The sequence below is a fragment of the Bubalus kerabau genome, chromosome 3, assembly GCF_029407905.1.
Source record: "Bubalus kerabau isolate K-KA32 ecotype Philippines breed swamp buffalo chromosome 3, PCC_UOA_SB_1v2, whole genome shotgun sequence".
Lineage (NCBI taxonomy): Eukaryota > Metazoa > Chordata > Mammalia > Artiodactyla > Bovidae > Bubalus > Bubalus kerabau.
In genome coordinates, this window is record NC_073626.1 from 25248084 (window position 1) to 25274316 (window position 26233).

The window sequence follows — 26233 nt, forward strand, 5'->3', positions numbered from 1 at the left end:
ATGGTCCTCGCAGGGCTGCTGCTGCTGCTCACCCTGCTAGCCGGCGCTCACCTGCTGTGGGGCTGGTGGAAGCTCAGAAACCTCCACCTCCCACCTCTGGTCCCTGGCTTCCTGCACCTGCTGCAGCCCAACCTCCCCATCCATCTGCTGAGCCTGACTCAGAAACTCGGGCCTGTCTACAGGCTTCGCCTTGGGCTGCAAGGTGAGGGTCTGCCTCCTTCCTGGCCCACAACAGTGAGGAGGGTTGGGGGTGTGCTTTCCTGCTGACTTCCTGCTTTTCCTACCACTCCCCCCGCCAGAGGTGGTGGTGCTGAACTCCAAGAGGACCATTGAGGAGGCTATGATCAGGAAGTGGGTGGACTTTGCCGGCAGACCCCAGATACCATCCTGTAAGGGGTTGCTTGAGGGGAGAAGCAGGGCTTTGGGAGGCAGGGGAGGTCAGGCCTGTGGCTGCCTTGGTCAAGTCGACCCTCCCACCCCCAACCCCTACTCGCAGACAAGCTGGTGTCTCAGCGCTGCCAGGACATCTCTCTGGGGGACTACTCTCTGCTCTGGAAGGCCCACAAGAAACTCACCCGCTCAGCCTTGCTGCTGGGCACCCGCAGCTCCATGGAGCCCTGGGTGGACCAGCTGACCCAGGAGTTCTGCGAGGTGAGCCTGGACTCCCACAGTTAGCCCAGGTCAGCTTCACCCCTCCTGGAAGGCCCTCTATTTTTTTTTCACTTATATTACCCGAAGCATGTGGCATCTAGTTCCCTCACCAAGGATTGAACCTGGGCCCCCTGCATTAGGAGCAGAGAATTTAGCCTCTGGACCACCAGGGACGTCCCAGGTCCCTATTTAGTTCATGCTCTTTCTCTTCAGCGCATGCGAGTCCAGGCCGGTGCCCCCGTGACCATCCAGAAGGAATTCTCTCTGCTTACCTGCAGCATCATCTGTTACCTCACTTTTGGAGACAAGGTCAAAGCTCTCTTTTCCTCCCATATGCCTGCCCCCCTCCCCCCACCCCCTGCAACCCCTCCCTGATCCTCTCCTGGTTCTGCACTGAAAGGATGTCCTCCTTTTCTGGCAGGAGGACACCTTAGTACATGCCATTCACGACTGTGTTCAGGACTTGATGAAGACCTGGGACCACTGGTCCATCCAGATTTTGGACATGGTTCCTTTTCTCAGGGTGAGGAGGCACAGCCCTGACACGCCTGGTCCTGGGAAAAAGGGTGGGGATGGGGAACAGGCTTCCTTGCCAGCAGCTACACCTTCTTACTCTCTGCCCCAGTTCTTCCCCAACCCTGGGCTCTGGAGGCTGAAGCAGGCCATAGAGAACAGGGACCACATGGTGGAGAAGCAGCTGAGGAGCCACAAGGTGGGAACCGTGCGTGGAACGGGCTCCTCCTCGGCCGGCAGCGGTGATGCTACTGCCCAGAGCCAGGCAGCTTGTGGGCCATCCCTGCGGTCCTGGACCCATGGCACCCTCTAAACACTCTCCCCAAGCCAGGCACTCAGGCCAGCTCGTCCTCCCTTCCCCAGGAGAGCATGGTGGCTGGCCAGTGGAGGGATATGACGGACTATATGCTCCAGGGGGTAGAGAGGCAAAGAGTAGAAGAGGGCCCAGGACAGCTCCTGGAAGGACACGTGCACATGTCTGTGGTGGACCTTTTCATCGGGGGCACTGAAACCACGGCGAGCACCCTCTCCTGGGCTGTGGCGTTCCTACTTCACCACCCCGAGGTATGCCCTGGAGGAGGCAAAGGGATCCTTCCTGGCAGCCTGGCCAGGGGGGCGGGAACCTAGGTCACTGATGCCATGCAGGCTGTGTTGTGGGGGGTAGGACTGGGTGGGTCAGTGGGGTTTGCCTGGGTTCTCCCACTTGGCGCATAGTTTCATGTGAGTTCGTCCAGGGAATGGTGGAAGGTGGGCTTCCCTAGTGGCTCAGATGGTAAAGAATCTGCCTGTAATGCAGGAGACCTAAGTTTGACCCCTGGCTCGGGAAAATGCCCTGAAGAAGAGAATGGCAACCCATTCTAGCACTCTTGCCTGGAGAATTCCAAGGACAGAGGAGTCTGGAGGGTTACAGTCATGAGTTTGCAAAGAGTGGGACATGACTGAGTCACACACACACACACACACACACATACATAGAGACACACATCGTGGAGGTTGGCAGCTGGGGGCTGGCCAGTGTCAGGATTGGGGCTCCATTTCCCAGATTCAGCGCCGCCTTCAGGAGGAGTTGGATCGCGAGCTGGGCCCTGGAGCCTCGTGCTCCCGAGTCACTTACAAGGACCGCGCTCGGCTGCCTCTGCTCAATGCCACCATCGCGGAGGTGCTGCGCCTGCGGCCGGTCGTGCCCCTGGCCTTGCCTCACCGCACCACGCGGCCTAGCAGGTGACTTCGGAGGCCTAGGGATGAACGGCCAAGGCCCCAGCAGGGCCTCGGCGGGCCTCTAACTTAACCCTAACCCTCAGCATCTTCGGCTACGACATCCCTGAGGGCATGGTCGTTATCCCCAACCTCCAAGGTGCCCACCTGGACGAGACCGTCTGGGAGCAGCCGCACGAATTCCGGCCGGGTGTGTGGCGGGGCGGGTGCCCGCGATCGGAGCCGGGGATCGGGGGGCGGGGGGCGGGCGTGGGGGGAGGGGCGTGGCGGCGCATAGGTGTCCCGAGGCCGGCAGCCCCTGAGACCCGGATCGGTCCTTCCGCCCGCCCGCAGACCGCTTCCTGGAGCCGGGCACGAACCCCAGCGCGCTGGCGTTTGGCTGCGGGGCGCGCGTGTGCCTGGGCGAGTCGCTGGCGCGCCTGGAGCTCTTCGTGGTGCTCCTGCGACTGCTGCAGGCCTTCACGCTGCTGCCGCCGCCCGTGGGCGCCCTGCCGTCGCTGCAGCCGGATCCCTACTGCGGCGTCAACCTCAAGGTCCAGCCTTTCCAGGTGCGGCTGCAGCCCCGGGGGGTGGAGGCCAGGGGCTGGGAGAGCGCCAGTGCCCAGTGAGGGGGGAGGAGTGGGTGGGAGGACTCGGCCAGTCACGTGCCTCGGTGTCTTCTTTTATTGCTCCCGTACAAACCCTTGCCCTCCCCCCTGTAAACATGGTGCTGTGAGATCGCGGGTGGAGAAGGCTTCCGCTGGTGGCTTGATGGTCAAGGTGGCCCCTGGCTCTTCTCTCGGCGCAACCCCTCAGTGCTCGGCAGTCATTGTGGGGCGCTGGAAGGGTGAGCGGGCGGCTCAGCCTCCCCTGCCAGGGGGCCGGTAGCTTCTTGGTCTCAGCTTCATTTCCGTGAAGGGCACTGAGAAATCGAAGCCCTTCCAGTAGTACCAGCTCACTCCCTGGGAAGGGGGTTGTTGGGAGAGAGTCAGTATCAGACGTTAACCTCCCACCTGCCCTCCCCTCTGGGGAGATGGTTCCAGAAATCAATCAGCCATTCTCCCTGTCTCCCCTTTTCCTTTTAAACCCTCAACTGCAAAGGACTGAAGCAGAATCCTGAGCCGTCCCTTTATATCCAATAAATCATCTCCTCCTCAAGATAACTTGGTGAGATTGGCATTATTGTTCCATTTCACAGGCGAGAGCCCTGAAGCGCTGAGCCATTCAGTAACTTATCACAGTGTGTGTCACAGACACCCAGGCAGGGGAGCCCCAAGCACCTCCAGCTTGGTGAGGCCCCCAGACCTCTCACCTGGTGGTCCACTGTGCTCCCATAAAGCCCGTTGAGGTTGGCATAGTGGCAGTTCCTGTACCACCAGGCCCCTCGGTAAGAGACGGCACAGGAGATGAGCAAGTTGTTGGGGTCTCGGTCCCGGGCAGAGAAGACACTGCCACTGTGGTAGCTCATGGAGTCCCCTGGCAGGGCATGGAAGGAGCAGTGAGGTCCTTTCCTCTCCTCTCCCGGCTCTCCCTGCCCGCCCCCCAGACTGAGCCCTCACCTGCGGTGCCATGGTAGCCTTCCAGGTGGAGGCGGTAGTACTCATCGGCGGAGTCCACTTGGAAGGAGTCGTACTGGGCAAACACAGCCTCGTCCCCAGCCCGCAGGTCCACGCGCAAGGAGTAGTCACCAGCTTTGGTCAGGCTGTGCAGGGCCTCATTGCCTGTGGGTGGGGAGTTTGTGCTCGTGGGGCAGTGTGAGTCCACAGGGCCCCAATCCCTTCCCTGGTCCCCCAATCCCTGTGAGACACTCACCCAGCCAGAACTCCCCAGAGATGTTCCCAAAACCATGGGCGTAGTCCTCCCAGTCCCTCCAGAAGTCCGTTTTTCCATCCATGCGGCGCTGGAATACCTGGAAAGTAGGTGGAGGTATTGTTAGCCTGTGGCTCCCGGCCTGGCAACCCCTCCTGGTACAGACCCCATGGGCTTCTGACTGCTACGCACCAGCCAGCCACCCCCATCGGTCTCCATGTCACAAAACACGTTCAGGGGTCGCTCGCGGTTGCCATTGAGGAAGATGGTGGTGGTCCTTGATGTGCTGACCCCGTTCTGCATCTCCTCCCCACAGTCCCGGGGGAAGGGGATCCGCAGCCCACCTGGGGAGAGGAGTGAGGGGCCAGTCCTTTATCCAGATCCTAGACTGATCCTAGACCCCCGCTACCCAATCATCCCCCAGACTCAGGTCCCAGGGCCCGAGTACCAGTGGTGAAGGAAGTGGACACAGGGGGAGTGAAGCTGTCGCCCCACATGGCCCGGAGCCATGTGCTGTAGGGGGTGGAGGGAAAGAGGCCGCGGAGCTGGTGAGAGGTGACCCCTCCTGGGAGCAGGATCTCCTACGGAACAGACAAGGGGTGGTCAAAGGAGAGGGAGGTGGTGCCCACCCCCAGAAGCAGAGGCAGCCTCTCTGGACCGGAATCCAGGGAGGGAGCTGGCCTGAGGAGCAGGGCTTGGGGCACCTGGGTCTGTCCCCCTGGGGTGTTGAAGCTGAGCAGGTAACCAGTTGGGGAGACTTCGGGTGCCGTCCAAGTGAGCAGGGCTGTGCGGGGGGTCACTTCCTTGGCCTCCAAGTCCTGGGGTGCCTCCAACCCTGAGAGCAGGAGGAAGAGAAGATGGAGATGAGGCTCTTCCTGGCTCTCTTGCTCCCCCCGCCACCCTGTCCCATGCACCTCACAGACCACACCTGTGGTGAAGGTGATGCTGGCTGGGGAGGTGAAGTTGGGGCCCCGAAGGCCACGCAAGGTTGCTGTGTAGTTGGTGTGGGTCACCAGGCCCTGCAGGGGGTAGTCCATGGCGCTGCCAGGGGCTGAAGCCTGGAGGGAAGGGGCTGGGAGGACGCGGGTATCAGCGCTGCCCTGCGGGAGCCCAGCCTGCCCTCTGCTCCCCATCCCTGAGCCAGTACCCCCCCTAGAGGCCTCATCCAGCCTCACTCACCCCCTGGGGCTGTGACCTTGACATCATAGGTATCCACCGGGGTCTGGGGGGGCTTCCAGTGCAGCAGGGCGGATTCATCAGTCAGGTTCAGTGCCCGCAGCTGGGTGGGGCCATCAGGAACTGGGAGAAGGGTGGCGGGAGGGTGGCGCTCAGAGCTGGTCCTGGCTGCTCTCCCCACCTGTCACCTTCCCAAACTCCGCTGCACCTCTCGTCTGCCATTGGAGCCTCCAACACCCCTGTTCCCCTCCCCTTCCCCATTCACTCTCAACTCCCACCAGTGCACTCATTTTCTTCCCCTACTTCCTGCCCGGGGTCCCAGTCCCGCTCACCTGTGGTCAGGAAGCCTGTGAGAGGCTCACTCTCCTCAAAGCCACGGACGGAGACCACAGTCACCTCGTATTGAGCTCCTGGGATCAGCCCCTCGAGTTTCTGGGTCCGGCCATCCACCAGCACACTCTGTGGCTCCCCTGGAAACACACAGTGGCTGGGAGGTGGGGGCGGCCAGGGAGGCAAGGAGGAACGACAGGGTGGGCAGGGTGCAGGGGGAAACGAGCAAGGACACAGGCCGAAGGGTATTACCTCCATCTGCCAGTTGGTAGGAAACTTTGAAGCCATCCACCCTGGATGTCGGGGGCGTCCAGCTGACCCTGGCTGAGGTCTCCCTGATGTCGCTGAATTGGAGGTCACGGGGGCTCTCTAGAACTGACGGGAAGGATGTGCGAAGGAATGATGACGAGGGCACGGGGTGGGGAGGCTCCTTCTCCCAGGGCCCCACAGCCTCCAGACATGCTCACCACCACCCACCTTTCCTCTGGACTTAGTAATGGAAGCTACTGTGCAGATTCCAAGCTCTCCACCACTCACCAACTCCCACTCTGGCTGTGGCACTAGGTCCCACCCTACAAAGTACAAGACCCCCACTTTGGGGCAGGGTGCCTATGTGCCCAGGATGGAGCCTCACCTGGGCTGAGGGTCCGGGCTGTGCCCTGGATGCTGTCGGCCTTGTGGGGCCCACGCAGCCCGTACAATGTAAGGGTGTACAGGGTCCCTGGATGCAGGTCCCGCAGCACGGCCGAGCGCCGTGTCCCTGGCACCGTCAGCTCCCGCTGCAGCAGGGGACGTAGCTGTGGTTCCAGGGTGCTTGGAGATGGTACTCCAAAGCGGAGCAGGAAGGAGTCAAAGGCCTCGGGTGGGGCCTCCCAGTTGAGCCGCAGTGAACTCGTGGTCACATCAGTCACCGACAGGTGAGACAGCCTGGGCCCTGGCTCTCCGGGTGTCTGACCCGCAGGAACTGGCCCTGCAGAGTGGGTGGGAGAGAAGGGTTTGGAGACAGAAGCACACCAGCTAGGTGCCCTGCGGCAGGTCCCTTCCTGGCCCTCATTTCCTTTCTGTAAAATGGGGCTAATGAAGGGCTGCCATCCATGATGACAGGTCAGACCCATAATGACAACACGTGTGTAGGGCCAAGGCCTGCCGGAGCGCCCCTTCCTCCCTCCATGGCGCCCTCATGTTCTTTCCCCATGGGCACCACTTCTGGGCACCCCCTTTCGCCTTCCCAGTCCCAGACTAGAGGCAGCCAAGGCCAGGACACCAGTCCCTCTCTGGGTGGTACCTGTGGTGCCCTCAGCTGAGACGGGCCCCAGGCGCTTCCCTTCGTGGAGGCCGTAGAGGAAGAACTCGTAGGAGGTGCTGGGCTCCAGGCCTGACACGAGGACCTTGTTCTGGTTGCCCCCCACGAGCAAGGCCTGGGGCTGCCCATCTGTGTCCTGATACTGGACCACGAAGGAGTCAAAGGGGCCCTGGACCACGCTCCAGGAGAGGCGCAGGGAGTCCGGGGACACGTCCCTCACTGCCAGCACCCCTAGGCGGGGCCCTTCAGGGGGCTTGGGGGCTTCCGTGGCTGCGTGCCAGGGTGCTGGTGTGTCCTCTTCTGGGGCTGTGTGGGAGAAGCCCAGGGAGAAGCTGAGTGCAGGGTAGGGGGCGCAGAGGGGCCCTCCCATTCCATCTCACCTTCCAGAGATGGAGGGGGTCAGGGCTGAGGCTGAGGGGGGCACTTTTCCATCCTGGCCACAGCAGCCAAGTGGAGAGAAGATAGGGACTCAGGCTCTCCTAGCATCTTCCTGCTCTTGAATCTGCTGCATCCCTGCTGAGACCCTGACTCCCCCACCCCCTACCCAGACCTCTCTGAGCGCCAGCCCAGTTGCCCCATGGCCTCTCTGTGGGGCTCCTATGCTGCCTGAATCCTTCGCTTGTTTTCTCCTTCTCTGCCCCGAAGTCTCAGCATGCCCCACTCTAGATGTCTGCACGGCCCTGCTCCCTCCTCAACCCCCAGGGCGGCCTGAGCCATGGCCTGAGGCAGGACTCCCTCAGTCCCTCCCTGAGCTCAGGGCACATGGGTCTCCCTGCTGAGAAGGCCTGAAGATGGAACTGGCAGGAGAGCTTGAAAAGCGACTCCCACCAGCCAGGCTGATGCAGGGCTGGAGGGGAGGGCGCGATATTAGGAAGTCTGGAAGGGGAACTCCATCAGTGCAGTCACTCCTGTTGCTCTCTATGCTCCTTGCCTGCCTTGTTTTCCAGTAATTTTCCATTTGAGAAAATGCTCCTGACTCATCCACGGGAGGGGGTTTGCCTTATCCGGGCAAGGCCGCTGCCGGGAGGTAAGAGATGATCCAGTATGGTGATAGGGAGCAGCTGGCAGCTGTGAGGCTGGGGGTGGGGGGTGGGGAGGGGAGGCGGGAGGTTAGGGACCCTTGCCAGGGCTTTGTCTTTCTGTTTGTCTTGGCTCTGCTTTTGACGGATCCCTCGAACACTGTTCCAAGACTCTTTCTCCTGAGCCCTGGGCAGGGCCCCCTTGCGCTTCCACCTTGACCACTCCTGCCTGACCTGCAGCACAGAGGCCTGGGGACACGCCCTCAGGCCGGTTTGCAGGGACCAAGCAGCACGGCCTCCTGCTCACCTGTCATTCCCAGGACAGAGGCGGGGCCCAGGCGCTGTCCTCCGAGGAGCCCGTAGAGCAGAAACTTGTATTTCCTGCCAGGTTCCAGGCCCTCTACGGTGAACCCCCTCTGGTCTGCGGCCACAGGCACCATCCGGGGCTGCCCGTCTGTGCCCCTGTACTGGACCATGAAGGAGTCAAAGGGGCCCCGGGCCACCGTCCATGAGAGGCGCAGGGAGTTTGGGGTCTCATCCGTCACTGTCAGCTCCCCCAGGCGGGGTGGGGGCTGTCGTTCCTTCTCCATGGGGGCTGTGGGGAGAGTGGGTGCAGGGGAGAAAGCCTTGATTAAGAGCTGCCTTTATCTCAGCCCTGGCAACTTCTGGGAGGAGGGAGGGTTCCCCCGCCACCTGGGGAGACAGGCTGTCCCAGCCCTGTCCTTCCAAAGGAGCCCAGTTTCCTCCTCTGGGGGCTACTGCCCAAACTTCTAGACCCCACTGCCTCCCCTCTGTGATGAGGGTGCAGTAAATGCAGAAAAGATCACCTCAAGAGAGAGGGCAGGCTGGGGTTGCAGGAAGAGCCTCAGTTTCCCCTGACCCCTGGTTCCCAGAGCCAGGAATGTGGCCAGAGCTGAGAAAGGCGCCCAGAGGATGTCTAGGTTGTCAGGGAGATGCCCCCAAACAGTCAGAGCTGGCCCGGGCAGCCAGCCAAGCTCCTGGGCTCCCATCGCTGGCCATGACCTCCCCGTGCCTTGCCATCAGCCTGGGCTCTCCTTGCCACCTGCTTCCAGTCGGCACTAACTCCACTAGAGCAGGGTGGCTGGGTGGGGCAGGGGGAGAAGCCAGGGGCAGAGCTGAGAGGACAAAGGGCAGAGCAGAACACAAAAGGGACTTGTCTAGGTGGGTGTGGGTGCTGACTGATGAGGGTTGGAGAAGCCTATATCCAGTCTCCACAGTGAGGGTTTGGGGAAGATAATTATGGAGCCTGAGACCCCCAGGCCCCAGCTGGCCATGTGCCCCATCCTTGTCTGGCCAGGGTGACTCATGGTCCTAGAGGTGGGGTAAGGGTCAGTGACCCACCTCCACCCGTTCCTCAAGAGGCTGAGTCATGGTCACAAGACACTAGATTTTTCCATGGTCTTTCTGCAGCCAAACCCTCCCATATTTTCCACCTCTTGCCATAGAACTGGAATGGAGGGAAGAGGATGTGAACATTTATTGAGCCCCATTAGATATTATTCATAATCATTATGCAGGTCTGGAAACTGAGGCACAAGGAAAAGAAGTGGCCTGTCCAAGCCCACATAGCTGGCAATCAGAAACTGAACACAGGTCTGCTTGGCTCCAAAGTCTGAGTTCTTTTTATTATATTGCCAATAAGAGATTGAAGGAAATAAATGCTTAGAACAGTGCCTGGCATTCAGTAGGGACTCAATAAATATTTGCTTTTGGTGTTATGATTGCCATGTCAAAATCCCCGGGGCCAGCTCTGGGGGCTCAGATGAAAGACAACTCTGGAAAAGGCCGCGGGTTGGGGGACCCAGGGCTCACCTGTGCTGCCTTCAGCGGAGATGGGGCCCAGTCGTTTCCTGCCTACCAGCCCATAGAGCAGGAACTTGTATTTCCTATTGGGCTCCAGGCCGGGGATGGTGACCTCGCGCTGGTCGGCGGCCACAGGCACCACGCGGGGCTGCCCGTCCCTGTCCTTGTACTGGACCATGAAGGAGTCGAATTCACCCTCGGGGACTGTCCAGGAGACACCCACGGAGTCTGGGGTCACATCCGTCACCGTCAGCTCCCCCAGGCGGGGAGCAGGTTTTGTGTCTTGGACTGGACAAGAGAGAGGTGCATGGAATGTGACAGAAATGAAGCAGGCAGCCTCCTCAGGGTGCTAGGGTCTAGGTGCTGGCTCTGGGTGCTGGGAGCGGGTGACAAGGTCACAGGTCAGGAAGAGGGGAGGCAGAGGAGTAAGGATTAAAGAGGGGCCAGGGAAGAAAACAAGTGTCACTGGGGATATAGGAGGAGTAGGATGGGAACGAGAGGGTAACAGGGTACTCAGGACTTGGATTTCACTGAACCCGGTAAATAAACGGGTCTGGGGTGTGGAGCATGGAAATGGGAAATTCCACAAGGGAGTGGAGGATGGTCAGTTTAGGATGGTCAGATGGCAAAGGTGGCCTCCAGCCCTCACTCACGAGTCTTTGCGTCTGCAGAGACTGGGCCGTGTCGTTTCTCATCCCGGAGTCCAAACAGGAGGAACTTGTACTTGCGGCCGGGGGCCAGACTCGAAACTGTGACCTCTCGGAGGTCTCCAGCCACAGGCACTGCCTGGGGCTGCCCCTGTACATCCTTGTACTGGACCAGGAAGGAGTCAAAGGGCCCCTGCTCCACCGTCCACGAGAGACGCACTGTGTCCGAGGTCACGACCGCCACCGCCAGCTCCCCTAGGCGGGGTGCCAGGGGGCGCTCCGTAGTCAGGGAGGCTGGAACAGAGCAGAGGAGACTGTGGTCAACGACAGGACCCTGGGCCAGAAGGGGGCGCTGTTCCCTGGCTGTGAAATGACCATTTGCAGCAAACTCTTCTTAACTGCTTCATGTGTCCCAGGCACTGCTGTAGGCAGTTCGCAAATAGTGCATTTAATCCTCACACAGCTGCTGAAGTAGGTGCTTTTATCCTTAGCACCCTTGTTGTGTGGGCATCCGTGGTGCAGAGAGGTTAAGAAACATTTGCAAAATGAGTACCTTCAGAGCAGGATTCAACCTAGGGAACCTGGTTCTCCATCTGTGTGCCAAGCTGCTAAAATGCTTGGTCGGGGAGGCTGAGGAAGCCACACATGAACACCTGAGCAGGTCTGAGGGTCCAGATCATGAAGGAAGGAAGAAAGCGGAAACGTGTGGGGCAGAGGCTACCTGCCGAGCTGACCCTGAGCACACCGTCCATCAATCCTCACGCAATTCAAGCATGGAGTGGGATCCCCAGCACCACGTGAGGAAAGAGAACAGGCCCCATTTGTGAGAAGTGCTGATGTCCCAAAGAGGGAAACACAGGGCCACAGAGGGAAACCCAGGGTTTGGGGCTCGCTCTCCTACTCACCGGTCATGCCCACAGTGGACACAGGGCCCATGCGCTGCCCCCCGTGCAGGCCATACAGGTGCATCTTGTACTTGCGTCCAGGTTCCAGGCCCCCAACGGTCACTTCAGTCTCCTCGCCCCTGACACGCACCACCTGGGGCCCGTCCCTGCCCTTGTACTGGACAGTGAAGGAGTCGAAGTGGCCCTGGGGGATGGTCCAGGAGAGGCTCAGCGAGTCTGGGGAGGATCCTGTCACCATCAGGTCCCCCAGGAGGGGCTCCTCGGGGGGCTCCAGGGCCTCTGTGCTGGGTTCTGTGGGGCTGGGGGTCTCCTCCATCTCTGTGGGACTGGGGGTCTCCTCCATCTCTGTGGGGCTGGGGGTCTCCTCCATCTCTGTGGGGCTGGGGGTCTCTTCCTCTGCAGCTGAGAAGGAGGGATACACAGAGGGTGAGGCAGGGTCCCCGGGAGATGTCCTTGGGTCTCCTCCCAAGCCATGGTCCCCAGCTGGGGACCCCGAGGTCAGTTCAGAGGAGCCTAAGGAGGCTGGTGGTCCTGCTCAGTTCACACCTCACAGACATGCCTGGAGTCTCTGGGGTCAGCTGTAGGGACCAGGACCGCCACCAGCATGGCTCACAGAGGCCCTTCTCTGCCCAGGAAGATGCACTAGTCCTCAGGGAGCCCAAGGGAGGCAAAAAGAGCACCATGGCTCAGCCTCGAGGAGGGGGGCCTCCCACACCCCACTCCCCCATCACCTGAGGGGGTGGTCTCCCCACTAGGTCCCATCCTGGGGCTTCCACTGTGCACTCACTGGTCACCCCGATGACAGAGACGGGGCCCACACGCTGGCGGTCATGGAAGCCATACAGGTTCATCTTGTACTTGTGGTCTGGCTCCAGGCCTGAGATGGTGACCCCGTCCTCATCCCCGGGCACCCTCACTGCCTTGGGCTGCCCGTCCCCATTCTTATACTGGACCAGGAAGTGGTCGAACTGGCCCTCAGGGACGGTCCAGGAGAGGCTCAGAGAGTCGGGGGTGGCATCTGTCACGGTCACCTCCCCCAGGCGGGGCTTGGTGGGAGGCTCGGGGACCGCGGTGGACGGGGTTTGGGTGGTCATGGCATCGTAGTCTGGAGCTGCACAGAGACATTCAGGACAGGTGAGGTCTCCTCAGTCCTCAGTTCAGCATATAAAGGGGTGTATTACAAAAATAAAATAATAAGGTACAGGATATGTCTGTCCACAGGAGCTCTAACTCCTCTTTCTCTTAACTTAATGTCGGCCCTCCTGGCACCTTAGCCTCATCCGCCCTGCTCTCACCCCTACCTACCAGCTCCCTTCCTCACACGCAGGCCCACATGGCCGCTGTGCTCTGGGCCTCCCTCCACTGTGGTCTCACGGCATCTTAACTCCGTTTGGCTCATGTCTTGGCCCCCAAGCAGCTCAGAAGCCCTAACTCCCTTCTCTAATCAGAAACCTGGAGTCTTCTTGGATCCGTTCCTGTTGCCATCTGCTGTCTTCCCAGGTGGTGCTAGTGGTAAAGAACCTGCCTGCCAATGCAGGAGACTAAGAGATGTGGGTTCAACCCCTGGGTCAGGAAGATCCCCTGGAGGAGGCATGGCAACCCACTCCAGTATTCCTGCCTGGAGAGTCCCAGGGACAGAGGAGCCTGGTGGGCTCAGACACGACTGAAGCGACTTAGCACACACGGACCAGTTTCTCTCTCTGGCGTCCCTCCTGCATCTTCTCACTCCCCACAACTGGGCCCCGCCACCCGTCTGGGACGCCCTTACCTGTCACCTGGGTTACCACCTCCCTATGCCTCTCTGCCCCCCGCCTCCACCTGTTCTTCACAGGGAGCCAGAATGAGTCTTTAAAAGTACATCCGAGGGTCTCAGTCTTGGCATAAAACTGTGCAGCAGTCCTCTCTATTCTGGGAGAGAAATTCCTGGCTTCCTGAGCAGTCCCAACCTCTCTACCCCCATCTCAAGACTCTCTCTCCCACTCCAAGAGTTTCGTATAAAACTCTCGTGTGCCATGATGCTCCTGTACTGACTGAGAGCCTTCATCCTGTCTGTAAGTGTCACCAAGATAACGCCTGCCGGTCAAGTCTCAGCTGTCCCGCGGGAACCTGTGGACACCCGTGGGCAGGCAGGCTGCTGTTGGCCTCACTGCCCAGTTTTGGCCTGGCTAGGGCTTCCCATCACCTACACATCCCCCTTTGCTGGTCCACAGCCTGTCTGTGAGCCCCGTAGGATAAGAACTGGTTTCTCTGCCACGTTCAAGGTTTATCTCAGTGAACTTCCTCGGTGCTTGGCTCAGGCCACCCACATCTTTCTTGAACCACTGGTGTCACAAGTCTGCTAACACCCAAACTGCGCGGCCAGGGGGCGTTTCAGTCAAGACGCTAAATTCTGAGCACGCTCCTGCCTTCCTCCATAGCCTCCAGTCAACTACATAGAGGCCGAGCTTGCCTGAGCTCCTGTGAGGACTCAGGCATGCAAGCACAATTCTGTCTGATAGAATCTAAGGAAGCGTCCAATTGCTTTGTGAGGAGCTTTAGCACAGTGTGGTCCCTGGACCAGCAGCATCAGCATCAGGAAGGACTTTAGAAATCCAGTATGTCCAGCCCCAGCCCAAACCTGCCAAATCTGAATCTGCCTTTTAACAAGAAGCCTTGACCATCTGATGTTCTGGAAAAGACATGCTGCTGAGAATATTTATGTTTTCATTAAGATGGGAATAAAGGGAAATTTAAGATGGGAATAAAGGGAAACTCTTCCAGGACCTGTCTTCCCCATCCTGCACCCCACCCTCCCCACCTCACTCATCGCTCACGCCCTACCCTCACTCACCTGTCACACCCACGGTGGACACGGGGCCCACGCGCTGCCCCTTGTGCAGGCCGTACAGGTTCATCTTGTACTTGTGTCTGGGCTCCAGGCCCCCAATGGTCACCTCAGTCTCCTCGCCCCCAACACGCACCACCTGGGGCCCGTCCCTGCCCTTGTACTGGACGGTGAAGGAATCGAAGTGGCCCTGGGGGACGGTCCAGGAGAGGCTCAGCGAATCCGGGGAGGATCCCGTCACCGTCAGGTCCCCCAGGAGGGGCTCCTCGGGGGGCTCTGGGGCCTCTGTGCTGGGCTCTGTGGGGCTGGGGGTCTCTTCCACAACCTCCTGAGGGTCTGAGAAAAGAGATTGGGGGCAGAGGCTTAGATGGCAACTTGCTTTGATGTCTGCTGATATCAACAGAGACAACCAGCGAAAGATCCAACAAAACACTCCTCAAGCTGCAGGCCTGGAGGCTCACGCAGCCTCTGGGTGCAGCATTTGGTGACTCCACGCAGGGGAGACTGAGACACGCCCGACCCCCTGACATACTGGCTGGCAGGCACCATGAACCTTCAGAAGGCAATTCGGACATGCATGTCGGGAGCCAAAATACTGCTCATTTCCTTTGAACCAATAATCTCATTTCTGGGCAGCTATCCTAAGAAAATTATTAAAAAGCAGGAAAAGTTGTATCACGGGAGTTCATTTTGGGATTATTCATGACAGCAAGATGTGTCAGGACTCCAAAGGAACCACAGAAGAAGATTAATTTTGTTATGGCACTTTCACCATGAAGCATCAAATGACCATTAAAATGATGATTAATGATGGTTGTGTAGCCACAGGATAAAAGCTCTCAGTGTAACTTAGGTACAAAAAAAGTTAAGAGCCAAGAATTACATGAACACTCTGCAACCTGAAAACATGCAGGCATGGAAAATACAGAAAGAGCGGGTGTTACACACATTGTTATGAATGGTGGTTCTTGGGTCAGAAAGTGGTCCGATGAGAGATTTGTTTCCCCTACTTTCCAAACTTTCCATCATGTTGCTATATGCTTTTCAGAGAAAAATACAGACTTAAAAAGAAACTGGATTATAAAAATTAGTAGTCCGGTGGTGGATGTGGAGTAGGGACATGGGTCCCTCTGTGCTTTTTGCATATGCTTGTGATTTGCATGATAGGGGGCCCTCTGTCCGAAGTGTCTTCAGGAGGGGAGAGTGAACCTCACAGAGACAGTTGACTCACCCCACAAAAGATTGACTCTCAGGAGCTGGGTTCTCCCATGTGCAGAGGAACCCTGGTGACATATTTTCACTGGGCATAAGACTCCAGCTGACAGTGATTTAGAAAAGCCACCCTGACTACAAGTGGGGAATTTAATTCCCCTGGGGGATTTTTTTTCTTCATTTCTTAGAGACTAGAAATTGTAACTTTTTCATAATCATCAATGAAATAAATTGCAAGAATGATGAGCGGAAAAGATGGAAGGAATACAAAAGAGGAGATGATGTACTGAAAAAAAATTTCCTGATTATAAAAGAAAAAATGCTTGTCACTTAAGAAAATGTAAATGACACAGAACAGAACAAAATGGGAAAAAAAGCACAATGGGAAAAATAAAAGCAAAATGGGAAAAATATTGTATTGTGTCCCACAAGTCATGCATCCCATGGGATGTTTCCTTCCAGTTGTCTTACTATGCAAGTTATTTTCAAGTGGTTTTGATTAGCCTCCTTACAAACATTGTAAACTCTTATTTCATTGTAAAGTATAAAGTAATTGTCTTATGTTTAAACATTTCAATGATTCCGTAATAGGTCATTTTACAGATTGTTGTCTAATTACTTAATCATCTCAGTGTGGTTGGATGTTGGGTTGTTTCTTTCATTCTTTTTTTTTTCTTGTAGTAACAAAGAATGCTGTGATTTGTGATTAAGATGGAAAGAAAAGAAAATTCTAGTCAAGTCAAGCTTGGTCTGAGCCTGACACATTTCACCCTTCGAGGCAGCCAGTGACTGACCATCAGAGGAGGTCACACTACTGTGGACAATGAGGCTGTGGATTGACAAAGGCCAGACCACCACACACGGGTCATGGCCCAGGGCCATGGAGGAAGGGCATAAGAGGGATTCAAGGTCTGGTGAAATAACAGAACAGTCAAACAGGTCACCCATGAGGAAAAGCTATTTCCACCCTGGAGACCCCTGAGCCCCGCCGTCACTCACCGGTCACGCCCACAGTGGACACGGGGCCCACGCGCCGCCCCCTGTGCAGGCCATACAGGTTCATCTTGTACTTGCGTCCAGGCTCCAGGCCCCCAACGGTCACCTCAGTCTCCTCACCCCTGACACGCACCACCTGGGGCCCATCCCTGCCCTTGTGCTGGATAGTAAAGGAATCGAAGTGGCCCTGGGGGACAGTCCAGGAGAGGCTCAGCGAGTCTGGGGAGGATCCTGTCACCGTCAGCTCCCCCAGGAGGGGCTCCTCAGGGGGCTCCGGGCCCTCTGTGCTGGGTTCTGTGGGGCTGGGGGTCTCCTCCATCTCTGTGGGGCCGGGGGTCTCCTCCACCTCTGTGGGGCTGGGGGTCTCCTCCATCTCTGTGGGGCTGGGGGTCTCTTCCTCTGCAGCTGAGAAGAAGGGACACACAGAGGGTGAGGCAGGGTCCCCAGGAGACGTTCCTGGGTCTCCTCCCAAGCCTTGGCTTCAACTCCAGGCCCTGAAGTCAGTTCAGAGAAGCCCATCTTTGGGGCTGGGTGGTCCTGCTTGGTCCATACCTCACAGACATGCCCAGAGTCTCTGGGGTCAGCTGTGGGGACCAGGACCGCCACCAGCATGGCTCACAGAGGCCCTTCTCAGCCCAGGAGGACACACAAAGGTCACCATGGCTCAGCCTCAAGGAGGGGGGCCTCCCACACCCCACTCCCCCTTCACCTAGGGGGTGATCTCCCCATTAGGTCCCATCCTGGGGCTTCCACCATCCACTCACTGGTCACCCCGATGACAGAGATGGGGCCCACGCGCTGGCGGTCATGGAAGCCATACAGGTTCATCTTGTACTTGTGGTCTGGCTCCAGGCCCGAGATGGTGACCTCGTCCTCATCCCCAGGGACCCTCACCACCTTGGGTTGCCCGTCCCCGTTCTTGTACTGGATCAGGAAGTGGTCGAACTGGCCTTCAGGGACGGTCCAGGAGAGGCTCAGGGAGTCGGGGGTGGCGTCTGTCACCGCCAGCTCCCCCAAGCGGGACTTGATGGGAGGCTCAGGAGCTGCAGTGGGCAGGTCTGTTGGGGCTGGAGTCATTTCTTGGTCTTTTTCTGAGGCTGGATAAGGAGACAAAGAGAATGGTGACATGCTTCCTGAGCTCCCTCCTAACAGGATGGATTCTGGGATTTCTCCAAGACACACCAGGGCCCTGAAGCTGGGACTCCAGTGCCCCAGGGTTAAGACTTCATTTCCCTAGTTTAAATGTTCAGCTTCCAGGGGCAGGGCACACACTGTGGAGATGTCAAGATGGTAGGGTGGGATGCCGCTGACCTCAGCATGTGCAGCATGGAACCTGCAGGAGCTGCTGAGCGAATTCACTTAGTGGGCCAGGACTCATGCTTTGTAACAGCACCACGTCTAACAGACACATCGCGTCAGGAGGTGCCTGTGCCCAGGTTCCTAAGTATTTTCCTTTAATATCTCCTCTGGTTTAGAAGGCTTTTCTGAGCATTTGAGAATCTAATTTAGATTCCACAGTGGACAGCAGAGATGAGACCACAGGAAATCAGATCATCTTTGCAGTTGGGTTGCTTGGGGACCTCGTATTAATTCTCTTGCCAGTTTATGGCAGGGACGACACATCACACCCACAGATTTCTTTTGTCTTTCCTTTTCTGCATAGAGTTTTATTCTGGCTTAATAGCTGAATTATAAAATCATTGTGTTTCAGATCTCCATTGTGTTTGGGAACCAGGTTTTAAGCATGTCGCAGGTAATAGCTATAAAGGAACTTAACACAAGCAACCAACAGACAAGGAGTAATTAATGAAGAGAAAATATCTTGTTTAGCTGCACATATGACTAATATTAGGGCTTTCTTCATAGTTCAGTCAGTAAAGAATCTGCCTGCAGTGCAGGAGAACTGGGTTCGATTCCTAGATCGGGAATCGTCCTCTGGAGAAGGAAATGGCAACCCACTCCAGTATTCTCACCTGGAGAATCCCACGGACAGAGGAGCCTGATGGGCTCCAGTCCAAGGGATCGCAAGAGTCGGACACAATTTATCGACTAAGCCACCATGACTAATGTTAACTACTGAAGTAACAGTATCCATGATAGCAGGGTTCCGTGTTGACATAGAATCCATGGGTATTAGTATCAAATACAATTTTACTCAGTGAAATCAATAATAATTATGAGAATTCACCCAAGGGTTTTTAGTAACTAATTTTCTTCCTCAAAAGGAGGAGCCGTAGTTACCAAACACTGTGGGTGAGGCAAGCCACGCCCACCCTGCCAGACAGGTAGGGTATTCTTTCTGCAAGGATGCCGAAAGGGAGGCACAGAGAGGCTGAGTGACTCTCTCGAGGTCACACAGCTCTAAGGAGCTGAGAATAGGGCCAGCCCCAGGTCTGCCTGAGTCTATTATTTCCTTGGCATCTTCCCTCTTCAAGGACTCAAAAAGTGTAAAGGGTGAGACAGCTAAAGTGACAGTAAGGCTTGCAGTGAAGACAGGCACAGAACCACTGCCAGGAGCTTGGGAGGCTCAGGCTCAAGAACAGTGGGAGAAAAACACAAGTACTGGCAATTAAAGGGGAACTGAGCCCAGCTCGGGGCCAGTGTCCTACTGCACACTCACCAGTTAAACCGACAGTGGAGATAGGGCCCACGCGCTGGCGGTCGTGGAAGCCATACAGGTTCATCTTGTACTTGTGGTCTGGCTCCAGGCCCGAGATGGTGACCCCGTCCTCGTCCCCAGGCACCCTTACTGCCTTGGGCTGCCCATCCCCATTCTTGTATTGGACTAGGAAGTGGTCGAACTGGCCCTCGGGGACGGTCCAGGAGAGGCTCAGGGAGTCGGGGGTGGCGTCTGTCACAGTCAGCTCCCCCAGCTGTGGCTTCAAAGGAGGGCTAGCAGGGGGCTCCTCTTCCCGGGCTGGGGAGAGAGGCAAACAGAACCATTCCTGCTGCTGGAAGGAACTGCTGAGGCCCTGCTCTCCTGGGTTCAGGCCAGAAGGTGGGCCAGATCTGTGGGCCTAACTTCAGATCCAGCTGTACCTATGGCCATCACAATCTCTTTGTGGCCTCTTTATGGTCCATCCAATGTGCCAAATGGCCTCTTGCCTCGATGCCTGAATGTTCTTTCCCCAGATGTCTGCGTGGCTCATGTTCACACCTCCTTTAAGTCTTCATTCAAATGTAAACTTCTCTCTAGGGCCTTTCCTGCCCACCCTATTTAAAATCCCAGTTCTCCCAATTGCAGCCTATCTTTCTTAATTGGATCTGATTCCAGCAAAAAATTGCAAAAGAACAATTAGGACACCATCAGGAAGGTGAGTGCTTAGTCGCTCAGTCATGTTCAACTCTTCGTGACCCCACGGACTGTTATGTAGCCTGCCGGGCTCCTCTGTCCATGTGGATTCTCCAGGCAACAATACTGGAGTAGGTTGCCATGCCCTCCTCCAGGGGAACTTCCTAACCCAGGGATCGAACCTAGATCTTCGGCATTGCAGGTGGATTCTTTACTGTCTGAGCCACCAGGGAATCAGGAAACTAGTAATACCCGAATATCTAGTTTTTTGGTTTTTTTTTTCCCGAATATCTAGTTTTTAAAGGCACAATCACTGTGTCATGGTTACTTTTAAGTGGTCTTTTTGAAAAGAGCAGTACACTTAAATATGTAATGATGAAGTAAAGAGTGTATAGAATACATTTTAAAATATTACAGCAGTGTATCCATACAATGGAATATTATTTGACTATAAAGGAATGAAGTACTGCTACATGCTACAACACAGATCAACCACAAAAATGTGCTAAAATGTGGTAAAAGAAGTCAGACATGAAAGAGCAGGTATTGTATGATTCCAGTTATATGATGTGTCTGGAAAAGGCAAATCTACAGAGACAGAAAGTAGATTTGTGGGGATCGGAAAGGGGCCCTGACAAAATGGGTCTGGACACCAGATTTCATCTCAATGTGCTGGAAAAGTTCTAAAATTATTAATAGATAGTGATGATAGTTGTACAACTCTGTAAATACACTAAAATTGATAAGCTGTATGCTTAAAACAGGTGAATTCTATGGTATGTAAAGTATACCTCAATAAAGCTGTTAATAAAACATTCTAGGACTTCCTAGTGGTTAAGAATTTGCCTGCCACATTGAAACAGGTATAATATCATATATGAAGTGAATTGCCAGTCCAGGTTCGATGCATGATACAGGATGCTCAAGGCTGGTGCACTGGGATGACCCAGAGGGATGGTATGGGGAGGGAGGTGGGAGGGAGGTTCAGGATGGGGAACATGTGTACACCTGTGGCGGATTCATGTTGATGTATGGCAAAACCAATACAATATTGTAAAGTAATTAGCCTCCCATTAAAATAAATAAATTTATATTAAAAAAAAAAGAATCTGCCTGCCAACACAGGGGACATGAGTTTAATCCCTACACTGGGAAGATCCCACATGCCACAGAGCAACTATCTTCTTGAGCCACAATTATTGCGCCTGCGCTCTAGAGCCCTCCAGTCGTAACTACTGAACCCCACAGCGCCTAGAGCCTAAGCTCTGCAACAAGAGAAGCCACTGCAATGAGAAGCCCCTGTATTGCAACAAAGAGTAGCTCCTGCTCGCCACAACTAGACAAAACCTGCGTGTAGCAATGAAGACCCACCACTGCCAAAAATAAAGTACATTAAGAAAAAGGAAGAAAGATGATTTTCTAGTTGAGGAAGGTGGGAAGTGATGGGGTCTGGATGAGCTAGACTGCTCAAGAGGTGCTTTTTGGTTGAAGCAGGGTGATTGACACATACGAATTCATTATGCTATTCTTTCCCTTTGGGTATATGTCTGAAATTTTATATAATAAATATTGTTGAGATTTACTATTTCATGGCATTTGTCCCAACACCCCAGAAGAGTTCTTTTCAGAGTTTCCACGCAAAGCAGAGAGCCACAGACAGGTCATGTGTGACTGGCTTGGAGGCCTCAGTCCCCAACAGCCTTTCAAGGGCAAGCACTTCCCTGGGACTCCCTCTTCCTGCTCCTAGATCACTCCTGAAGTGCTGAATGGATAATGAATGAACTAGAGATTTGGGGGTTTTAGGGTCTTCAGTGGAAGACACTAGAGAGGCTCTACTATGAGACCTTTCCTGAGACCTCATCCCAAGCCCCGCCCTCACTCACCGGTCATGGCTACAGTGGACACAGGGCCCACGCGCCGGCCCCCGTGCAGGCCGTACAGGTTCATCTTATACTTGTGTCCAGGCTCCAGGTCCCCAACGGTCACCTCGGTCTCCTCACCCCCGACACGCACCACCTGGGGCCCGTCCCTGCCCTTGTACTGGACAGTGAAGGAGTCGAAGTGGCCCTGGGGGACGGTCCAGGAGAGGCTCAGCGAGTCCGGGGAGGATCCTGTCACCATCAGCTCCCCCAGGACGGGCTCCTCAGGGGGCTCCGGGGCCTCTGTTCTGGGTTCTGTGGGGCTGGGGGTCTCCTCCACCTCTGTGGGGCTGGGGGTCTCTTCTGCAGCTGAGAAGGAGGGATACACAGAGGGTGAGGCAGGGTCCCCGGGAGATGTCCTTGGGTTTCCTCCCGAGCCATGGTCCCCAACTGGGGACCCTGACGTCAGTTCAGAGGAGCCTAAGGAGGCTGGTGGTCCTGCTCGGTCCAGACCTCACAGACATGCCTGGAGTCTCTGGGGTCAGCTGTAGGGGCCAGGACTGCCACCAGCATGGCTCACAGAGGCCCTTCTCTGCCCAGGAGGATGCACTGGTCCTCAGGGAGCCCAGGAGAGGCACAAAGAGCACCATGGCTCAGCCTCGAGGAGAGGGGCCTCCCACACCCCACTCGCCCATCACCTGAGAAGGTGATCCTCCCACTAGGTCCCACCCTGAGGCTTCCGCTGTCCACTCACTGGTCACCCCGATGACAGAGACGGGGCCCACACGCTGGCGGTCGTGGAAGCCGTACAGGTTCATCTTGTACTTGTGGTCTGGCTCCAGGCCCGAGATGGTGACCCCTTTGTCATGCCCCGGCACCCTCACCACCTTAGGCTGCCCATCCCCGTTCTTGTACTGGACGGTGAAGGAGTCAAAGTGGCCCTGGGGGACGGTCCAGGAGAGGCTCAGCGAGTCTGGGGAGGATCCCGTCACTGTCAGCTCCTCCAGGAAGGGCTCCTCAGGGGGCTCCGGGACCTCTGTGTTGGGTTCTGTGGGACTGGGGGTCTCCTCCATCTCTGTGGGGCTGGGGGTCTCTTCCTCTGCAGCTGAGAAGAAGGGACACACAGAGGGTGAGGCAGGGTCCCCAGGAGACGTCCTTGGGTCTTCTCCCAAGCCTTGGCTTCAACTCCAGGCCCTGAAGTCAGTTCAGAGAAGCCCATCTTTGGGGCTGGGTGGTCCTACTTGGTCCACACCTCACAGACATGCCCAGAGTCTCTGGGGTCAGCTGTGGGGACCAGGACCGCCACCAGCATGGCTCACAGAGGCCCTTCTCAGCCCAGGAGGACACACAAAGGTCACCATGGCTCAGCCTCGAGGAGGGGGGCCTCCCACACCCCACTCCCCCTTCACCTAGGAGGTGATCTCCCCACTAGGTCCCATCCTGGGGCTTCCACCGTCCACTCACTGGTCACCCCGATGACAGAGACGGGGCCCATGCGCTGGCGGTCGTGGAAGCCGTACAGGTTCATCTTGTACTTGTGGTCTGGCTCCAGGCCCGAGATGGTGACCTCGTCCTCATCCCCAGGGACCCTCACCACCTTGGGTTGCCCATCCCCGTTCTTGTACTGGATCAGGAAGTGGTCGAACTGGCCCTCGGGGACGGTCCAGGAGAGGCTCAGGGAGTCGGGGGTGGCGTCTGTCACAGTCAGCTCCCCCAGGCGTGGCTTGATGGGAGGCTCAGGGACCGAGGTGGACTGGGTTTGGGTGGTAGAGGGAGATTCTGAAGGTTCATCATCCTCCTCTCTTGGGGCTGAACACAGACACGGAGAGAACAGAGCCTGAGAGAAGGGCACAGAGGCCATGGGGCCTCAGCCTCCTCTGGGCCCTCATGGCCCCTTGGAAGGAAGCTGAGTGGGCAGAGCTCTTTTGCTCACCTGTCATGGCCTCGATGTGGGCAGGACCAACACGTTGCCCGTCGTGGAAACCGTACAGGCTCACCAGGTATCTGTGGTCAGATTCCAGGTCAGAGATGGTGATGTCATGCTGGTCGCCCCCTACATTAACTTCTTGGAGTTGCCCATTCTCGTCTGTGTATTGGACCTCGAAGGAGTCAAATTCTCCCTCAGTTGCCGTCCAGGAGAGATGCAGGCTGTGTGGGGCGGCCTCCTCCAGAGTCACCTCCCCCAGACGGGGCTCAGATGCTGGAGGACTAAAGGTTGCGGGCTCTGCTTTGATTTCTTCCCTGGGGGCTGGTTCTGAGAGACAGGTAGAGAGGGGTGAGTGGTCTGTCGCTGCACCAAGACTCCAAGAGGATGGATGGAGGGAAGGAGGTAAGGACAAGAGATCAGTAATAAAAAGGACGAACTACTGATACCCAGGGATGAACTTCAAAAGCATCATGCTAAGTGCAGGAAAAACACAAAAAAAACTATGTACTGGATGAGTCTGTTAAACAAAACACTTAAAAAGGCAAAACTATAATGATAGAAAGCAATTAGGGGTTGCCAGAAGCTGGGATCAGGGAAACTGACAGCCAAGGAGCATGGGGAAACCTCTAGAGTCAATGTTTTCTATCTTTGTTGTGGTAATGGTCATGACATAGACCAATGGCCATGACCATTCACCCAAACTCACTCAATTATGCTCTTAAAATGGGTGAATTTTATTGTGCGTAAATTATGCTTCTATGAAGCTGACCTCTTCCCCCAAAAGAAGGGGTACAGGAAGCTCAGAAATCCTGACTCCATCAGACCAGGAGAGCCAGGTGGGAAGGAGGGACAGCGAATTCCCCCGGCTGCACTCACCGGTCACGGCGATGGCGGAGATGGGACCCACTCGCTTGTCCCTGGACAGCCCGTAGAGCAGCAGCTTGTACCTGCGGGCAGGGTCCAGGCCCGAGACACTGACCTCCCTGCGGCTGCCCTCCACGGGCACCACCTGTGGTTGCCCGTCTCTGTCCCTGTACTGGATCACAAAGGAGTCAAAGTGGCCCTCAGGGACCGTCCACGAGAGGCCCACGGAGTCTGATGTCACACCGGTCACGTGCAGCTCCTCCCCCAGACGTGGTTTTGAGGGACGCTTTGTTCCAGCCTCATCCACAGCTCTGCGGGTCTCTGAGATGGAAACACAGAGAGGAAATGGTTGTTTCTGGAAGGCTGGGTGACCCTGAAAGGAAGGACTGAGAGGTCTAAAGACGGGACTGAGCTGTGGCTGCGTCCTGCAGGGCTGGGTCTTCAGGCTTGTGCAAGGAGATGGGTCGGATTCTAGCCAGACAACCAGAGCCAAACAGCAACCATGTTGACAGCCACCACAAGTGACCACAGTGACTCTCCCCAGGGGGCCCTCCAGATCAGACGCCCCCCGCAGGGGCTGCCCTCACCTGTGGTGCCCTCGGTGGTGAGGGGGCCATGGCGCCTCTTGCCCAGGAGGCCGTAGACTAGGAATCTGTACTTGCGGCCGGAGTCCAGAGGGCTAATGGTGACCGAGCGCTCATGGCCCTCCACGGACACCACGCGGGGCCCATCCCTGTCCTTGAACTGGACCACAAAGGAGTCGAAGTGGCCTTCAGGGACCGTCCAGGAGAGGCGCAGTGAGTCTGGGGTGGGGTCTGTCACCCACAGCTCCCCAAGGCGGGGTGGGGCTCCTGGGCTGGCGTCACCTCGGCCAACTGACAGAAAGGAAAGTTTCTTGTGTTTATTTTATTTTCCAAAATGACTCCTTGACTGCCTCCCTCTGGAGCTGGAAAAATCTAGAACTGCCCAAATCATCAGTGCTTCCCCCAGATATTTCCATCACCATCACATGCCCGACCAGCATCCTCATCAGGCCATGCCTCTGTCCATTAACCAGTGCAGGGAGCAGCCTTCCGTCCTGGGAGAGGTGATCCCCTGGTTTCCTATTTATCTTATTTCACTTGTTATCCAGACTCTAGCCACCGGATAGAGACCATTTCCCTGGCAGGGTGCAGATTATCACAGGCTTCATCTGCTTATTTCCTTTGACCAAGGAATCCACTGTTTGTGATTTGACTGTTCTTTGGGAAAATCCAAGGGTCCTGGGGACATCAGAGGGGGTACAGGTCCCTGGGGGCAGACAGCTGGTGGGGAGGTAGGATATTATGATGATGGTGACCCTCCTAGGACCTGGTGGAGGAGTGGGGACTGCTTTTGTGTGAGGAGGGGTACAAGGAGAAGAAGGATGCTCAGACAGGAGAAGGATCTGGTGTCTGCCCAAGAAGCCATCCCGGGGCCTGAGAAGGAGCTGGCCTTCTGCCTTCCTGGACAGCGAGGACGCTGACGGCATTGTTATTGTGAGAGTTCTCTGGCAACTGGGAACCCCCAGGGGCAGGGGAGGGCCTGGATCAAAATCCAGGAAAGGGGCATAGCTGGGCTGGGCCCGACTGGGCTGGACTGGGCAGCCAGTCTTGGGCTCTTCTGGTGTTTCTGAGCTCCAGGAAGAGGGCAGGGGAGGAAAGCGGTTCCTCTGGAGAGGCAGATAAGGGACCCAGAGTGCCTGGGCCAGTAGGGCGGGAAACCAGGGTGAGGGTCAGTGGAAAGCTCTCTCTCGGGAGGTGGTGGCTACACGAGGCTGAGACTTGGATGTGGAACAGCTCTGGCCTCCCGCCCTTGCTTCCCAGTCCTGCTGTGTCTCGCGCTTCCACCTTCCAGGAAGGGTCCTGGA

At 56.5% G+C, this 26233-nt stretch overlaps 2 protein-coding genes across 7 annotated transcripts in view; one reads left to right on the plus strand and one right to left on the minus strand.

Moving 5' to 3' along the window:
* Positions 1 to 2987, plus strand: LOC129645771 (steroid 21-hydroxylase). Its single transcript, XM_055571169.1, has 10 exons — positions 1 to 202; positions 300 to 389; positions 497 to 651; positions 865 to 960; positions 1073 to 1174; positions 1277 to 1363; positions 1528 to 1728; positions 2207 to 2385; positions 2466 to 2569; positions 2713 to 2987. The coding sequence occupies exons 1-10, from the start codon at positions 1 to 3 to the stop codon at positions 2985 to 2987; spliced, it is 1491 nt and encodes a 496-aa protein (XP_055427144.1).
* Positions 2714 to 26233, minus strand: part of TNXB (tenascin XB) — a 56762-nt gene continuing 33242 nt past the window's right edge. The window contains exons 16-43 of one of the 6 annotated variants that reach the window (XM_055571162.1): positions 24933 to 25220; positions 24358 to 24666; positions 23488 to 23808; positions 23019 to 23363; positions 22309 to 22659; positions 21579 to 21923; positions 19024 to 19320; positions 17168 to 17500; positions 16407 to 16808; positions 14202 to 14531; positions 12159 to 12482; positions 11372 to 11773; positions 10473 to 10760; positions 9829 to 10107; positions 8303 to 8590; positions 6959 to 7282; positions 6308 to 6643; positions 5926 to 6048; positions 5676 to 5813; positions 5347 to 5466; positions 5096 to 5239; positions 4872 to 5002; positions 4616 to 4748; positions 4360 to 4511; positions 4171 to 4267; positions 3918 to 4079; positions 3671 to 3834; positions 2714 to 3320 (exon numbers count right to left, since the gene is read on the minus strand). In XM_055571162.1, coding sequence (XP_055427137.1) covers positions 3219 to 3320; positions 3671 to 3834; positions 3918 to 4079; positions 4171 to 4267; positions 4360 to 4511; positions 4616 to 4748; positions 4872 to 5002; positions 5096 to 5239; positions 5347 to 5466; positions 5676 to 5813; positions 5926 to 6048; positions 6308 to 6643; positions 6959 to 7282; positions 8303 to 8590; positions 9829 to 10107; positions 10473 to 10760; positions 11372 to 11773; positions 12159 to 12482; positions 14202 to 14531; positions 16407 to 16808; positions 17168 to 17500; positions 19024 to 19320; positions 21579 to 21923; positions 22309 to 22659; positions 23019 to 23363; positions 23488 to 23808; positions 24358 to 24666; positions 24933 to 25220 — 7028 coding nt within the window. In that variant the 3' untranslated portion in view covers positions 2714 to 3218. The remainder of the gene's footprint in view (positions 3321 to 3670; positions 3835 to 3917; positions 4080 to 4170; positions 4268 to 4359; positions 4512 to 4615; positions 4749 to 4871; positions 5003 to 5095; positions 5240 to 5346; positions 5467 to 5675; positions 5814 to 5925; positions 6049 to 6307; positions 6644 to 6958; positions 7283 to 8302; positions 8591 to 9828; positions 10108 to 10472; positions 10761 to 11371; positions 11774 to 12158; positions 12483 to 14201; positions 14532 to 16406; positions 16809 to 17167; positions 17501 to 19023; positions 19321 to 21578; positions 21924 to 22308; positions 22660 to 23018; positions 23364 to 23487; positions 23809 to 24357; positions 24667 to 24932; positions 25221 to 26233) is intronic. The other 5 variants (XM_055571163.1, XM_055571159.1, XM_055571161.1 and 2 more) reach the window with 5 other exon arrangements.

Excerpts from the sequence above, each read along its gene's own strand:
- LOC129645771 (XM_055571169.1), top strand. The coding sequence starts at position 1 with ATGGTCCTCGCAGGGCTGCTGCTGCTGCTCACCCTGCTAGCCGGCGCT. Across the intron at positions 1,175-1,276 it reads ACATGGTTCCTTTTCTCAGG|TTCTTCCCCAACCCTGGGCT; the intron begins GTGAGGAGGCAC and ends TCTCTGCCCCAG. Across the intron at positions 2,570-2,712 it reads GCCGCACGAATTCCGGCCGG|ACCGCTTCCTGGAGCCGGGC; the intron begins GTGTGTGGCGGG and ends GCCCGCCCGCAG.